Source organism: Zootoca vivipara, chromosome 14 (genome assembly GCF_965207765.1).
Source record: "Zootoca vivipara chromosome 14, rZooViv2.hap1.1, whole genome shotgun sequence".
NCBI classification, from domain to species: Eukaryota; Metazoa; Chordata; class Lepidosauria; order Squamata; family Lacertidae; genus Zootoca; species Zootoca vivipara.
In genome coordinates this window covers 7,662,090-7,678,744 of record NC_142597.1, presented here as the reverse complement: position 1 = coordinate 7,678,744, position 16,655 = coordinate 7,662,090, and the positions used below count along the sequence as shown (strand labels likewise).

Below are 16,655 nucleotides of genomic sequence, written 5' to 3'. Positions count from 1 at the left end.
GAACAGCAATTGCAGCTCCCCAGATGTCTATGCAAAGCTCCAGAAGCAGGATGAGACCATTAACAGCGCTCTCCCACTTGTGCATGCCAACAACCAACATTCAGAAGCACCTATAGGAGAGGTAACAGCTTTATCATCCATGAATTTGTATAATCTTTTTTCAAGTCATCTAAGTTGGTGGTTGTCACTAAATGTTGTGGGAGCCAATTCCATAGTTTAACAATGTGTACTGTATGACGAATTGCTTCCTTCTGCCAGTCCTAAGTGACTCTCAGTTCTAGTACTGTATTAAGAGAAAAACACCATACTGTATCCTTCTCCACTAAAAACCAGTAACAGGGAAAATACAGAGTCTACTCTCCCTCTTGCCCTTTATTCTTAAGGCTCTTAGTGGCTAGGTTCTACCTGAGTATGTCTCTCCATGTCGGGGACTGGGAACCACAAGTTGTGAGAGTTATTTCGTGCGCAGGTCCTCCTGGCGGGCTTCCCCATATGCGCCACAGGACCCGGGTTCAAATCTACACCTGGCCGGGTTACCTCGGGCCTGCCGCGGCCTTTCAGTCCAGCCTACCCCGCAGGGTTGTCTGTGAGGGGGTCACTGCGCCACCTTGAGCACCTTGGGATAACAAAGGCGGGGTCTTGAAACGATCCGCCTGGCCACGGCGAGAGCGGCCTTGGGCTTCCTCTGGCGTTCTCCTCCTCCTCCTAGCAACCCTGTGAGGTAGCGCGGGCCGAGGGGCGCGCAGCCTGCTCGCCAGGCCAAGGGAGGCTCGGGGCTCCTCCGCGGCCTCTCAACAGACACGCGAGGTCGGCGGCGACGGCCGCCTTGCTTTCTCCCCGCGCTCCTTCTCCGAAGAGCCTCCCACGCCGGGCGCTGCCGAGGTGCGAGGCCCCTCAACGCTCGCGGCGGAAGGCGGGCCAGGCCGGCCAGGCCCGGCCCAGTGGGAGGCGGGCTGCGAGGAGAGCCGGCCTGCCTCGCGCGCCCCAGCCGGCCCCGCCTCGCCTCAGCCAGCCTCCTCCTCCGCCGCCGCCGCCGCTGTTGTTGTCGGACAGCTCAGCCGGCCGGGGAAGCGGCAAGGCGAGGACACGTCGCGGCCTGGGTCAGTGCGAGAGGAAGGCGGCGGGGAGGACGGGCATGGGGCTGCTCGCGACAGGCGAGCCCGGGGCGGAGGGCCGAGCGCGGTGCCTCTCTGAGGCGATTCTCGCGAAGCAGCGGCGGCCAAGGGGATGCTGCCGCCGCCGCCTCAGAACATCATGGAAGAGGAAACGGAGGGGACTTTCTGACCTCTAGGATGTCAGGAGGAAGAGGGGCGGGCGGGGCGGGGTGGGGTGGGGGGCAGATCCGCAGCCTCCCGTGGCTTGTGGAACGATGAGCCCCGTTCGGACGTTTAGCGAATGCGTGTCGGCGAGGGCGGGGACTCGCGGTCCGTTCTGCGGTCGCTGCGCCTGAAGTCTAGGCGTGTTCGCCGCCCGGCAATGGGTAAAAGGGATGGGGGGGGGGATGCAAAATGTCATGAATTCCCGTGGGGAGTGACAGGATGGAGTGACTGTGCGCGTGTGTGTATCTGTGGGGCGGGGAGGTCATCGGTGCCCATGTGGTGGCAGGGGAATGATGTGTGCCTGTGCGCAGCAGCTCCCCCTGCGCACGCAGATAGACGCAGGTTTACCTGCGCCCTGCACCTGCCGCCCTGAGTGTAACGGACAGGATGTTATCAATACCTGCCCAGCCAAGCAGTGGACTGGGGGGGGGATGCCCAGTGTCCAAGTGCGTATATTTTATTTTTATTTTTGGGAGGGATGGTGTCAGGGGAGCATTAAATGGGTTGCGATTGTTTGGGTGTCAAGAAGCTGAAAGATAGCCTGGGTCCTTCCTGTAAGGTGTTCTCAAAGGCTGGGTACCAGGTAGGAGAAACCTTGGTTACAGATGATACGGGGATTAGTTAGGAGGTGGCCAGTGCTGCGAAGGTGCTGAGGAGGACAGGGTGGGTGGCCTTTAGACTAACAACGGCAACAGTGGGTTACTGGATCAGGGGGGCAGCTGGGCTTGGAACGTGGCATCCGTAGCGTCAGTAATGGCTGGGAGCAGCTGTGTGTGTGTGTGTGTGCCAAAGCACAACTCATTTTGTAGGGATGGGTGTTTCTCCAGCCTCTTCTTCCTAAAGCGAATCTCTCAGACTGTCACATTTGCTGTCTGCTGCTCGGCACAACCAGTGCAGTATTATGAAACTGGAAGCATGTGCTGAAATTGAAATGATTGGTTAAGCTTGTGGCTTTTGTATTTGGTAGCTGGGTTCTTGGCAGTAAATACCCTGTGCATAAAATGAGATGGGGTCACTGCCTCACAGGGACCAAAGTGTTGTTGTTTTGCTGACTAAGAATTTAGAGCAGTGTTTGCACGGCTAATTTGTAACCCCCCCCCAAAAAAAATTCTGCATATTTTTGCTTAGCTTACTGTTTTTGATGCTGAAAGCACCAGTCTATTTGTCACTGTCCTTATGTGCATTCAAACCATTGTATTTCTCTATTGGAGATTTCTGGAGAAATACAAGTGAAACTCGGAAAATTAGAATATTGTCAAAAAGTGCATTTATTTCAGTAATGCAACTTAATATTTTATTTTATTTTATTTTTACTAATGCTTTCTTTTGGAAATTTCACAGTAATAAAACAAATAGTTAAAATAATACAAAAATAAACAACGCTATTACATTTCATCAATTACATTTCATTTATAATTGATCCGCCTAATGACAAATAATGACAATTACAACAAATAAAGGCTTGACATATCTTGCTTTGCATGTCATGCATCTATCTCATATATTGGTTTCACCTTTTAAGTTGCATTACTGAAATAAATGTACTTTTTGGCGATATTCTAATTTTTCGAGTTTCACCTGTATTTTAGAAGAATTGTCTTGTGACAGGTTAGTGTGTTTTGCCGTGTGGAGGCAAAACCATCACAAAACTGAATATGGGAAGCCATCTATAGTTTGCAACAGCAAGAAGTCAAAATGTCTTAATATTAGCTTATTTAATTATCTTGATGTATATCCAAGACTGAAATTTAATGTGTTAGCAAGCTCCTAGGGTCTCTCTAAAGTAATAAAACCTGCCCCCCACCCTGTAGTGGAGTACAGACTGAGCAGTTAGGATTCTGTGGCTGTAAGTATCTTATTTAAATGATCATTTGGGGGTACATTTTCATGTCAGTTAGGTGGGGAATCCTACCTGTCTGCGAGTGATGTAGTTTTATTTATTTTCATTTGTATTTTGATTCATTTAGCTATTTTCATTCAGTTATAATTTCTCTTCTGGTTCTCAGATGTGGAGGTGTAATTCAAAGGGATGGTAATATGCCTGTCCATGAAATTTAGAATGATGCATTTAAAAATATTCATAAAGCTGCAGAAGGGAAAGTGGTTCTGACGAAGTTGTGGGCTCTTAGATGTTTAGTTAGTGGTCCCACTGAATTGCTTTGTGCTGAAGTTGCAGTCCAAATTGTAACGTTTGATTTGGTTTGAGAGGCTTGATGTCTGTATGGTTGCTGTTGGCTCATTTGTAGCAATTTACAATTTTATCTTGCTTGTTTTCTTAGAAATTGTGCTGTTTGGGGTCATATTTATTCCTATGTAACCTCTTCATTCATTGCTATCAAATAAACTGTAGGTATTTTAAACCATATTCTGTTTCCCGTCTTGTGTTCTTCCAGGCAGTGCAATGTCAGCAGCAGAGCATCAACCGGCAGAGCCTTCTCCATTGCCCAATTTAGCCAGCTCATCTGAAGCACTGGAAACAGATGCAGCCAATAAATATGAGGCAGTTTGCCCTCATTGGTTTTATTGCAAGGTAGTAGATTCAAGAGAGAGGTGGATTCCCTTCAGTGGACAAGATTCAGAGAAGTTAGAAAATGCTCATAAATCCAGTAAGTTGAAATGCTGGGGAGGTGGGAGCTATCCTTTTTAACACTAGGCCTTATTATTAGTTAGCAATCTTTCCCGGTATCCTCTGTTGTATTAGTGGTGTTCAGAGGCCTTCCACAATATGAGTATATCCAATTCTAAGTCATCTTCCCTTGAAAGATGGCGTGGTTGCATGGTTCACTCAAATACTAAAATTCCCCTTCCAGTAGCACCTTAGAGACCAACTAAGTTGGTCATAGGTATAAGCTTTCGTGTGCAAACCAACACGGCTACCTACCTGTAACTAGGACTTGAAACTGGGTTTGAAATATGAGCGTTTCCAAGCCAGAAGCCCATTGTCATGGCCACTCTTATAGTACAATCCTATGTATGTCACTACTCAGACATAAGACCCATTGAGTTCAATGAGATACACTCCCAATGAAGTATATATGGGATTCAGGCTTAATTTGAAGGCTATTTTGTCCCTAAGATTATAAGAAGTGCCCCGCTGGATTAGGCCAAAAATCCCCTAGTCCAGGATTCTGTTTATGTACAGTAGCAATCAGATGCTCCTGGGAAGCCAACAAAGCAGGGAATTGAAAAAGTCAGAGGTAGCTTTCATAATTTTCCCCAACTCCATATAATCATTGCCATATGTTGTGGCAGTGCATGCTATAAATATTGTGTTGTGCAAATAAGTACTTTTCATTTGTCCATCATAAATTTATTGCCAATCAATTTCATTGGATGTCTCAAAGTACTTCTGGTATAGGACAAGGAAGAAAGCCAGTGATTTACGTACTAATATAGTGGCTTCTTAACTAAGTGAGTCTGAAGACTATGATCTGCAGTATAATTGTGAATACCAAGTGATCAGAGGGTGTGTTTCAAAAGCAGGGAATTATTAAATAATGACCTACCTTTTACAATTGTACTTCATTGCTAGTGTTGGTGGCTGGAAGTAAGTGTGTGAGAAATGAGTGGAGAAATTTAACTGCAGGTCCCTGGGGAAGGACAGGAAAGCTATTTCTTCAACCACAAAGATGATGTACTTGCTTTAAAGAATAAAGCTGCAGTCTTCTGAATTCTGCATTAGATACCATATTTTGTAGGAAGCAAAAAATAGGCCACTTATTCTTTAGAATCTGGTTTTAGCCCTGCTTTTCCATTTTAAAAAGCTCTCTTAATAATGTGTGGCTGTGGAGGTCAGGTGTCCCCTTATCTTAGGTTTAATATCTGCTTTATAGTAGTCCTTTTGTTCTGCAGGCAAGTACTGTGATGAGCTAGTTGTTCCAACAGAGGGGGGAAGATACGATGTACATCTGAAGAAGAGGTTACGCTATGCTGTTTACTGGGAAGAAGATGAATCTGAAGTGAGGCGCTGCACTTGGTTTTACAAGGGAGACAAAGACAACAGATATATTCCATACCCTGAAAGCTTCAGTGAAGAGCTAGAGGTAACTGTAAATCATAACTGCTGCCTCTGGCAGGCACCAGGCATACCCTGATTGTAATGTTTCCATTTGGGGCAAGTCTATTTGATCTTGGATATGCCAAGTTTTGTAACTTTGTAAAACACCATGGGAGCTCACAGGCCCCTGTGTGGGAAAACTTATATGTATGATATCGGTACAGTATCTGTAAATTTTCACCTACAAGTCAAATGGCCAAGGTCATGGTGTGTGTGGAGAAAGGCTACCCCCCACCATTCTACATTTCTAATCATCTCTCCCCTCAGTTGATAATAATGTCAGTTACAGCAGAAGGCCCAATTTCCTGATGCCGCATTTTGTTTGGCTCCCAGATTTATACTTATTACATAGACAAGCATTCTTGGTTACTGTTCCCTCATTGCTGCCTCACCATCTCCCAGACAGTAAAATACCTACATATTTTGCTTTTTCTCTTAATTGTCTCGATTGGCGTGTCATCCACCCCGCCGGCATGTATCGAGAGGTTAATTAGGACTTCATTGGCTTGGTTCTTCAAACTATTGTTTTGGAACTGATTCTTGTCATTTAGTTTTGTACACTGTGTTCTCAGAATAGTAATCCAGTTAAAGATGAGTAAATATGCATATGATTGTGCTTTAATTTTTTTTTAAAAAAAAGACATGTATTTGACTATTTAAAGAATTTTTTCTTATTCTCAGGACACCTATATGATCTGTGTCACCTTAGATGAGTGGAAGAAGAAACTGGAGTCTCCGACCAGAGAAATCATAATATTGCATAACCCAAAGGTATAGTGAAGCTTAAAAGTTTGCTCTTTGCGCCTCTCAAGTATTACAAGCATCGTCTATCTTTTAATAAACAGTTTTGACTCTGTTTCAGGAAATCAGGAACTTCTGAAAAGAAAAGTTCATTTCTAGAGGGGAGAATAGGTGAAGTGTTATTGCCTGGTCTGTTAGAAAATTGGAGAAAGGGGTTTCTATATTCTACCCATTTTCTGGGTCTTATGGTGTAGACATGCATGTGGGTTGTTTGAAGGTGTGAGATTGAATTATGCCTATGGTTGCTGAGTGTGGAGAGTATAATTTGAGGGAGTGTCAAAATGGTAGGTATACTTATATTGGTTTATAATATGTATATGCTGGATTGATGTAAGTGTATTGATCATGTAAAGGTGTGCTTGAGAAGAACCGAATGGAAGGCATTTTTAGCTGTAATTTATGTTGTGCTTATTGTTGGGAATTTAATTGCTTAATTATATAATCGATGGAGATATGGTAGCTTGCAAATGGGAAGTGGTTTTTCTTTTGTCTAGTTGTCAATCATGCTGTTTTAAAATGTGGAATTTACTGTATATATTTTTAGTTGGTTTTCATTTGTAATATTTCATTTCCTATGTTTAGAGGGTATTTTGTTTAGCTATGTACTATATTCCACAATGTGGCATTTTCCTTTTATTTTTGTAGCTAATTTTCCTATGTAATGTTTATTTTGCTGCTAAAGAAGATGCTCTGCTTATTTCTTAATTGTCTGATAGAATGCGGACATTTTCTGGCAATCTTTGTATTTGTCATTGGAAAAAAAGTTTTAATCTATGTTGTAAACCACTTAGAGATTTGCATAAATATGAGCAGTATATAAAGTTTCCAAATAAATAAAATGGGTGTTTTATAGAGCCCATACATCGAGAGGGGAGAATGTCTGTCTCCTCCAGCATTCCTGCATGTCCATATTTGGGAGTTGCATTTAAATTATTGCCCACCTTTGAAATTGATTGTCTCTGCTTTGTGGTTTGTTTCTCCCATTTATATAGTGCTAACATCTTTTATTTTTGTGGTCCTTTCAAGTTGATGGTACATTACCACCCAGTAACAACCACTGATGACTGGGGCGCAAGTCCCACAGAGCAAGGCCGGCCAAGAACTGTGAAGAGAGGAGTGGAAAATATTTCTGCTGAAATCCCGAATGGTAATGACACATGTTTTTTCCCCCTTGCTTATTTTAAACTTACCTGCTTTTCCTTTCTTGATATGATTTTACACAGGAATTGTTCATGAAACAGGGTAAACACATGTGACTGAAATGATTAAAAAACTGCCTGGTACTTCTGCCCTTGCTTCAAACCAAACCAAACCAAACCCAAACGTGAACATAATTCTTATACTACAACTGAAAAGTAAATAGCCATGTTTGTCATTTTTAAAAATCTATTAATGATTTTTTATTTTTCTAAATTAGGGAAGCCAAAGCATAATCAAATATTTGATTTACCTCAAGTACAGAACCATAACTTTTCTTTGAAAAATTTAAGCTTTTGGGAGAAAACTAGTTATATTTTGAGAGAATGTCACTCCCATTTGAAAATAGTGTCTTGAGAAGTATGTAATTTCTATTTATTTCAGGGGAACCTTTGCAGATAGACCATTTGGTTTTTGTTGTTCATGGAATTGGACCTGCATGTGATATTCGGTTCCGGAGTATTGTTCAGTGTGGTAAGTCTGCAGTATAAAAGATACTTGTTGGCGCTGCATCCCAGGAGGTCCACAAAAGATGTGGGTCTGTTGTACAGACAGAGTTATTGTGATATTTTAACCATTTTATTCCATTATATATTATTTAATTGTATTCCACTTTTCAGAGAGACATTCCCAGGGCAGATTTACAGTTAAAACAGAAATAGAACAATACGGCAGAAACAGTAAAATGAATACAATAAAACAATAGCAGTGGAATCTAAAACAGCTGATGTCAGAGCCCACTGGTCCAGTGAATATCAGCTATATGCTAGAGTGTAAGGCTGAATATATGTTTTGTTCATATGATGAGGAAATAAACTGATGACTGTATTTGACTAGAAAGTCAGTCAGATTGATTCTGTTTGAGATTGAGAAGCAAGTTGTCCACCAGACCAATTGGCTAATGATTCTAAGGGTTATATGTACACTTAGATCTCACAGAGATTGCCAAGGAGGATATATCCAAACGAAACTAGTACAGTAGTTCCTCCATATTACAGCAGCCTTAAATTACATATAATTATCTTTCCATCAGGGTTGAAATAGGAAAATTGCAAGGCTTAGTGGTCCAAAACACATCTCTAGAGAATGTCGTTTACATATGTTTATTACATATAAGTTCTCACTGGCACTGGAAATTACATTTTAAATTTTTGTTGATTAGGCAGAATAGTTTGGCACATCTACCAGTTCAGATACTTTCAACAGGAAACTGGTGATGGTACTAAAAGAATAGAGTATAGGTGCAAAAGTTCTTCAATATCCTTTCACCTTACGACACTTTATTCTGCAAGTAGTACAGCTTTGCTTGACCTTGTTTTGTAATCAAGATGGTTGCAAAACTTGCAAAGAACACAAATGTAGTTTACAGATGTAACAAATCCAGGTGCGTAGGAAGAGGGGGGCGGTGGGAGCGCACTGCCCCGGGCAGCGCAATCCTGGTAGGGTGCCATCGCGGCTATCCCCACCCCCAGAATGCGTGCCACGCCCCTGTGGGCGGCGCGCTCCGCCCCAGGACGCTCACCAGCCCTGGTGCCAGAGCATGAAGCTCCGCCACTGAACAAATCATTGGGGCTTACTTTGTTGAAGAATACTGTATTTTTCCGTCTATAAGATGCCCCCATGTATAAGGGAAACCCCCCCATTTTTGGGGACTCAATTTTAAGAAAATGAGGGGAGATGACCCAAAGTTGTTGAGCCGCTCCCCTCACGCAGCTGTGGGCAGGAAACACTCCAGTGTGGTGTAGTGGTTAGGAGCAGTGGACTCATAATCTGGTGAACCGGGTTCAATTCCCTGCTCTTCCACATGCAGCTACTGGGTGACTTTGGGCTAGTCACACTTCTCTGAAGTCTCTCAGCCTCACAGAGTGTTTGTTGTGGGGGAGGAAGGGAAAGGAGATTGTTAGCCGCTTTGAGACTCCTTAGGGTAGTGTTAAAGCGGGATATCAAATCCAAACTTTTCCTCTTCTTTTCCCTGTGGCAGTTCATTCCTTGGGGGGGGGGGAATCCTTAAAAAGCTCAGCAACTTTGGTTGGCCCTCACACATGTTCACTTCATCAAATCTGGCCTTCTTTGAAAAAAGTTTGGACACCCCGCCCTAGATCGTTTCCCGTGCGCAGCAGCATGGGGGAAGTTGCACTTCCCTGATGACACCGCGTGGAGGAAACAACCCAGGGAGTGCCTGCTGCGTTCAGCGGCATCGGGAGAAGTTGCGCTCTTGCCAACGAGCTGGCTGGCGGCACGCAGCTTCTCCCCCTCCCACACAGCTCCGGGCAGGAAACACCCCCCCATATCGCTTCCCACTCACTGCAGCATCGGGGGGGGGAGCCACACTTCTGACTATCGGCTGGCTGGTGGCGTGCCGCTTCTCTCCCCCCCCCAATGCCACTATCCGTGTATTGGATGACCCCAGTTTTTTGACATGATTTTTGAGTCAAAAAACTTCTCCCAGTACACGGAAAAATACAGTATGTCCTAGATTGCTTCTACACTAGGGCTTTTTTCTATAATTAGCAACCTTTGCTCGCTTTCTTTTTATGAGAAATCTACTTATTGTCATTGCAGAAATGCAGAATTCTTATTTTTTCTGCATTACCCTTTGTGTGTTTGGAGACTTGATGTGTGGCTTTTTATTTTTAATAATAATTTAACATGGCCAAGATTCCATTGCTACTGTTCTGCTGTACAGTATTCCTTTTACTGTCTTTGCTGTATTATTGTATTTCTATTTTAACTGTAAACTGCCTTGGGAATGTCTCTCTGAAAGGTAGAATGTAATTTTGTTTGCCTCTTATGGTTTCAGCAGTAACAGGACTTGCCAAGCAGCAGCTCCTCCTTGGTCATGATGAAGGACAATGCAGTGCTTAAATGGCCTAACCCAGGCAGGTTACAACAGTGTAAAACTACAGTACTGAAATTGGTTAAAACAATTTAGAATCCGAATAGGGTGGGTCCTAAAAACATATAATCCTGGGTGTCAGAGGCCAGGGTAAAAAGGTGCATCTTCAGTGAAATGCTCACCTAACACTTCTCCTTTTTACGCTGCAACTCAAAATGCAATAAGGTGTGATTCAATATGCAGCCAAACTAGTTTTAGGAAAACAAGAGAGTATATTTTTTCAGAAGTTAACCTTGGGTGCAAAGCTGTCTGTCAATGTTTGGTTTTCAGTTCATCTTGGTTTGCAATATAAGATGGGTAAAATGCTTCTTGGAAGGGCTATATCTCAAAAAGTATGAAGTTACCCTGTTACAATTACAGGCCAGTGCTATGATTCCCAATGCTATGCTCCATGAGCTTTGTAAGCTGATTGCGGTATATGTAGAAACACTAAACCTTCAAAATGTGAATTGTTCCTTGAATTAAATATGCATAAACTTAATAAACTCCTTGGGTGCAAATCAGATGAGATGCTGTGGCATCCATGATCAGATCTCCCATCCTTCATCTTCTTTTTCTAAAGACAGAAGCCCTGACATGAGGTTGGGCCTGAGGGGTCGGGGGGGTCAGCCTCTCTCTCTTTTTCTGCTTTCCCAATCTGAATCCCCTTCCTAGCTGCTATTTGACCCCCTGATAGGGGGATGTACAAGTGCAATATGAAATTTGAGTATCTTCCTTCTCCTCGGTCAAATACCAGCTTTGGGGTGCAGTCCAGATTGGGAAAACAGAGCAGGGGGAATTTATTAAATACTCCCTCCTTCTTTTCCACCCCCCCACCCCCCACAATGGATGTTCCTATTTTGGAAAAACGTGGGAGATCGGTTTATCCATATCCCATCATTACATCTAGTTGGGCCCTCAATGTGGGATGGTTGCTCTGTGCCTTGATGCAGAATTGATTTTATTTTTCTTACAGTCAATGACTTCCGCAATGTTTCATTGAGTATGCTGCCTGCACACTTCAAGAACGCTCAGGAGCAGCAACAGATTGGCCGAGTAGAATTCCTCCCAGTGAACTGGCACAGTACTTTACATACTGGAGTAGATGTGTAAGTGAACCAAGAGTGTTCCCAGCAAACCTGCCAGTCATTGTATGCTGACAGCCTAGAGTTTGCCAAAGTACAAGAGATCTGGAGGGTGGCAACACAAGAACAGGCCTTTTCTGCAGTGACTCCCTAAATGTGGAATGCTCTCCTCAGGAATGCTCACCTGGAACCTTCATTGCATATATTTAGGTGCCAGGCAAAAACATTCATCTTCTCCAAGGCCTTTGGCTAATTAAACCAGGGGTCAGCAACCTTTTTCAGCTGTGCGCCAGTCCACTGTCCCTCAGACCTTGTGGTGGGCCGGACTATATTTTGAAAAAAAGAAGAAGAACATATTCCTATGCCCCACAAATAACCCAGAGATGCATTTTAAATAAGTGGACACATTCTACTCATGTAAAAACACGCTAATTCCCGGACCGTCCGTGGGCTGGATTGAGAAGGCGATTGGGCCGGATCCGGCCCACGGGCCTTAGGTTGCCTACCCCTGAATTAAACAATCCATGGCCTTTTAAACTGTGTTGGGGGCGGTTATTCTTTTTTGTTTGTTACTATGTTATTTATTTTTGTGTTTCTGTATTGGAAGCCACCTTGTAATCCTTGGATGAAGGGCAGTATAGATATTTATTAAATAATGATAATACTCCTATTTCCTACAATGTGTGAACTGTCACGGCTGGTAATAATGACAAAGCAGTGGAGACAGAATGGGAAGTGCATGTTATGGACTTTTGGCATACTCTAATTCTGTTCAGCGTGTCCAAAAATGGTGTTTTAAGTTTGCTGTTGCTACTTTGCTCTAGAATAGCCTTGCAAATAAGGACTCAGAAGATAGTTGCCCCCTATTCAATTTTTTTTGCATGCCGCTCCCACAGTCTCCTAGATCAATCTCTGTATTGGCAACAGAGTGGGTTATGGAGGCACTTGCATTTATTTTCAGCGAATAAGTGCCTAATTACAACCACCCTGTAGTAAATTTGCACCGGAATAAGGGAGTTTTTTTTGTAACTTTTTGCTTGAAGGATCCAGCAAATCCTCTTTGGTAAACTTTTTGCCAAGTATTTCATCTCCCACTCCTGCTCTAATCACCTGGAGAAATAGAGCTGCTTTCAAAAACCCTGTGCTGCCTGGAGGATGGAAACAAAACACTACACCTTATAAGCAGGTCTTACAATCTGCCTGCCTACCTGTCCCATGCATATGCTTAATCAAGGGTTAATTGGAAAACTGGACAGCTCCCTAGGCTTCTTTGTTCTAGTATTAGACAGCCTATATTGGGAAACATTGCTTCAAAATAGGGATGGAGAGCCCCCAGCTCTCTGACCTCTCTGACCTTGGAATTCTCTTCAGTTAGAGACCCTTTCTCCAGGCCACAGTCCCTTACCAGACATGCTTTGCACCATCCATGAGTGCTTATGCTGGCTGTTTGCTGTAATAAAAATTGATTGATTGAGTGCTTTTGCCCGGGTGGAATATATTTTTGAACTCTGACAATGCTTCTTGCTTGCCTGGATGGAGGATAGAGAGGGGTGTGTAGAAATTAGCCTACTGTACAAAAAGTAAAATTCAGACTTGTTGCTCTTCTTAGGGCCCCCGTATTTACGGGACCGCCTCTCCTTGTATGCTCCACAGAGGACCTTAAGGTCCATGAATACCATAGTTTAGAGGTCCCGGCCCCTAAGGAAGTCAGACTATCCTCCACCAGGGCCAGGGCCTTTTCGGTGATGGCACCGACCTGGTGGAATGCTCTGTCCCATGAGACTAGGGCCCTGCAGGACTTAACCTCCTTTCGCCGGGCTTGTAAGACAGACTATTCCACCTGGCCTTTAATTTGAACTCAGCCTGATCTTTTATTTCCCACTCTGGGACCCCACAGCTAATTCTCCCCTGGCCTCCTCGCTGGCCCAAGTAGGATTAATTTAGCCAGCTAACCCTGGTGACTATCTAATGTTTATTGGATGGATATCCCCCAAATTGATTTTTGAACTTTGAATTTTATTGTTATTCATGCTTTTATACTGTATTTTATGCTGCTTTTATGTTGTATTACAATTAAGTGGTTTAAATTTGTTGTTAGCCACCCTGAGCCCGGGTTTCTGAATCGGGAAGGGCAGGGTATAAATATTTTTTTAAAAATTATTATTATTATTATTCTCACTTTTGCCTCTGGCCTTGCCCATAACTAGCTATGTGCTCTGACATAGCTCAGTCAGTAGAGCAGGAGATTCTTAATCTCAGGGTTGTGTTTTCAAGCCCCATGTTGGGCAAAAGATGCCTGCATTGCAAGGGGTTGGACTAGATGACCCTAGTGGTCCCTTCCAACTCTACACTTCGGTAGTTTTCCCTGGAAGAATGTGGACCTCAGGCTGGAAAAGGTTCCCCACGCTGCTTTAGAATACAGTGATGCAAAGGAAGGTCTTTCAAAGATCCTTTCCATCTTACTTTCATTGACATTGTGTTTGCTGAGCATTTTAATGTCGGATTAGTTATAGCCCATTCTTGTGTGTAGTTACCTGGCAATCCACTGAATTCAATGGGGCTTTCTTATGAGTGAACAAGTGTAGTCAATGGAGTACAGAGTGCAGCATTTGGATTTGTACTTTTCATTTTCAAACTTTATTTTTATCTGGTTTCTAAGATCAGGTATCTGTGTAGCTTCAGTGGAGTCCAACAGCATCTGGGAGTCTACATGCCCTTCTCTGTTTTGTTTTCAGAGACTTGGAGAGAATCACCTTGCCAAGCATCAATCGCCTGCGTCATTTCATCAATGACACCATCCTAGATGTTTTCTTCTATAATAGCTCCACCTACTGCCAGACCATTGTGGACACAGTTGCTTCAGAAATGAACCGTATCTACCTGCTCTTCTTGGAGAGGAACCCTGACTTTAAAGGGGGAGTCTCAATAGCAGGTCACAGCTTAGGTATAAACCTTTCTCTTATTTTGATGCATGCAAACATGTTTATTTATTTATTCTATTATTATCGCATCCTTCCTCACAAAGGTGTTCTTTCTATGGGACCTGACCAGGTCACCTGTCCCTGAACAACATAAAGGTATATGGTCAAAATTCCCTTTTCCCATTTCCTTTTCTAGCATCTTAATTGAATGGAGACATTTGTGTCTTGGAATACAATAGGCTTTGTATCCTTGTAACCTGTTATTCCATTTTTTTCAGTCTTATAGTTTCATAGTGTAAGGTTTCACTCCCTTTTAAAGATAAGTTGCCAATCAAAGCAGCCCTTCAGAAGTCAAAACAAAATAAAAAAATCCTTCCAGTAGCACCTTAGAGACCAACTAAGTTTGTCACAAAAGCTCATACCTATGACAAACTTAGTTGGTCTCTAAGGTGCTACTGGAAGGATTTTTTTATTTTGTTTTGACTACGTCAGACCAACACGGCTACCTATCTGTAACTATTCACAAGTCAATAACTCATTTTGTGGCTATTGTGACTACATATCAGATTTATCAACTGCTGGCTGCGTACAGGTTTGGGAAGGCTGAATTACATTCAAAATCTGTCTCAAAAATCTGCAACCAGAACTCCCACATTCTATACATGGAAATAAATAAAATGTGAATATATTTCTGTTTAATATCTTTCATTGCAATATCCAACCTCTTCGCTCTTCCACTTTCCCACAACAACAACAACAACAACAACAACAACAACAACAAATTTTAAATGCATTTCCCCCCATGAGTTCATGGGATTGAGAGGGTTTGTTAGTGCAGAAATCAGAGTTCTGCTTCCTCTGGTTTTTATTTCAAATGTTTAAAAACCCTTATCATTTTATAATCTAAAGTTTAAACTTTTAAAAAAAATATGATTAAGAGCAGAGCTGCATGTGATGTTTAGTTCCATGATTATTTTAATAGGCTTCTTTTTAAATATAAAATGCATCCGCTGCAGGCCAAACATGACATGCCATAGTGTTGTTGCCATTTTAAGTAATGGCTACCATGCTTGGTGTAAGACAATTTACATTTGGAGCATGATGGGAGAAACAGTACCAGTATATCCTAGTTTTCAGAAGTCTCAGTTGAGGAGACTGTTGGAGGTGCTGGGAGTACAATGCTCTCATAATTTTCTCTTCTCAGCCCTCTTGTTGCTGTTTTTTGGCTTGGCAGATCCTCAAGGGCTACAGAGGAGTAGCCCACCTGCCCTGTGTTACTTACATCAGTACATCAGTCCCAGCAAACACAAGATTTAGTGCCCAAAGAGGGCAGGGGCTCCTCCTACTTAATAACATCTGTCCAACATATTGCCTCCAGGAATTTAGAGGCTAATAAAGGTAAAGGGACCCCTGACCATTAGGTCCAGTCGTGATCGACTCTGGGGTTGTGGCGCTAATCTCGTGTTATTGGCCGAGGGAGCCGGCGTACAGCTTACAGGTCATGTGGCCAGCATGAGAAAGCCGCTTCTGGCTAACCAGGGCAGCGCATGGAAACACTGTTTATACCTTCCTGCTTGGAGCGGTACCTATTTATCTACTTGCACTTTGATGTGCTTTCGAAATGCTAGGTTGGCAGGAGCTGGAACCGAGCAACGGGAGCGTACCCCATTGCAGGGATTCGAACCGACAACCTTCTGATCAGCAAGCCCTAGGCTGTGTGGTTTAACCCACAGTGCCACCTGTGTCCCCAGAGGCTAATAGGAACGCTGAATAAAGCTGCAATAAGCTTAATTTGTTCTCCTTTTTTGAAGCCTTGTACCTCTCTCTCAATTTTTAATAAGCGTAGCTCCCCTTTTATTCTTTTTGTACTCAAGGTGCATATATATTCATTTAATGAAACAAACTACAGCTGCTGAGGTTGCAATTGAAAGGGGAAAGAGAAAAAGAGAGCACTGCCACATATTTTCATCTGGGTAAGAAAAGGCAGCTTGGGATAGGAGTTCCCATGGTGAAAAGGTATACAAATGCAGTTTTCCCTGTCAGTCTCCCTCTTCCTAATCTCAGCCTCAATAAGCTTACACACAATAACTAGCTCCATCCTAGAAAGGGAAGAAGAGACATTTGTGGTGCCCTAGATGTTATATTCATGACCTTTCCACCAAGACACTGACTGTAATCTTTTCTTAGGATCACTTATATTGTTTGATCTTCTCACGAATCAAAAATGTACATCTGATGGAGAGGAAGATAAAAATGAGGTATGCGTTAGCATGTTTCACCAACTTTCTGAGTTTAAACCTGGGCTTGTAAGTTCCCTGTGTTTTGGGGAATCTTTGTTGCTTTTGTGCAAATTAGCTTTTTCAAAGCTCAGGGCTCTGTACTTATTCAAAGCTAGGTGAC

The 16,655-nt window shown here is 43.1% G+C and overlaps 1 protein-coding gene across 4 annotated transcripts in view; it reads left to right on the top strand.

Moving 5' to 3' along the window:
• DDHD2 (DDHD domain containing 2) overlaps positions 1-16,655 on the top strand; it is a 31,769-nt gene continuing 15,114 nt past the window's right edge. For 2 of the 4 annotated variants that reach the window (XM_088657908.1, XM_088657907.1), the window contains exons 1-9: positions 733-1,100; positions 3,713-3,925; positions 5,172-5,362; positions 6,058-6,147; positions 7,204-7,324; positions 7,759-7,848; positions 11,226-11,358; positions 14,070-14,278; positions 16,443-16,513. In XM_088657908.1, the coding sequence (XP_088514034.1) occupies positions 3,721-3,925; positions 5,172-5,362; positions 6,058-6,147; positions 7,204-7,324; positions 7,759-7,848; positions 11,226-11,358; positions 14,070-14,278; positions 16,443-16,513 (1,110 nt within the window). In that variant the 5' untranslated portion in view covers positions 733-1,100; positions 3,713-3,720. Of the gene's footprint in view, positions 122-712; positions 1,101-3,712; positions 3,926-5,171; positions 5,363-6,057; positions 6,148-7,203; positions 7,325-7,758; positions 7,849-11,225; positions 11,359-14,069; positions 14,279-16,442; positions 16,514-16,655 lie in introns of those variants that run through there. The other 2 variants (XM_035139567.3, XM_060268604.2) reach the window with 2 other exon arrangements.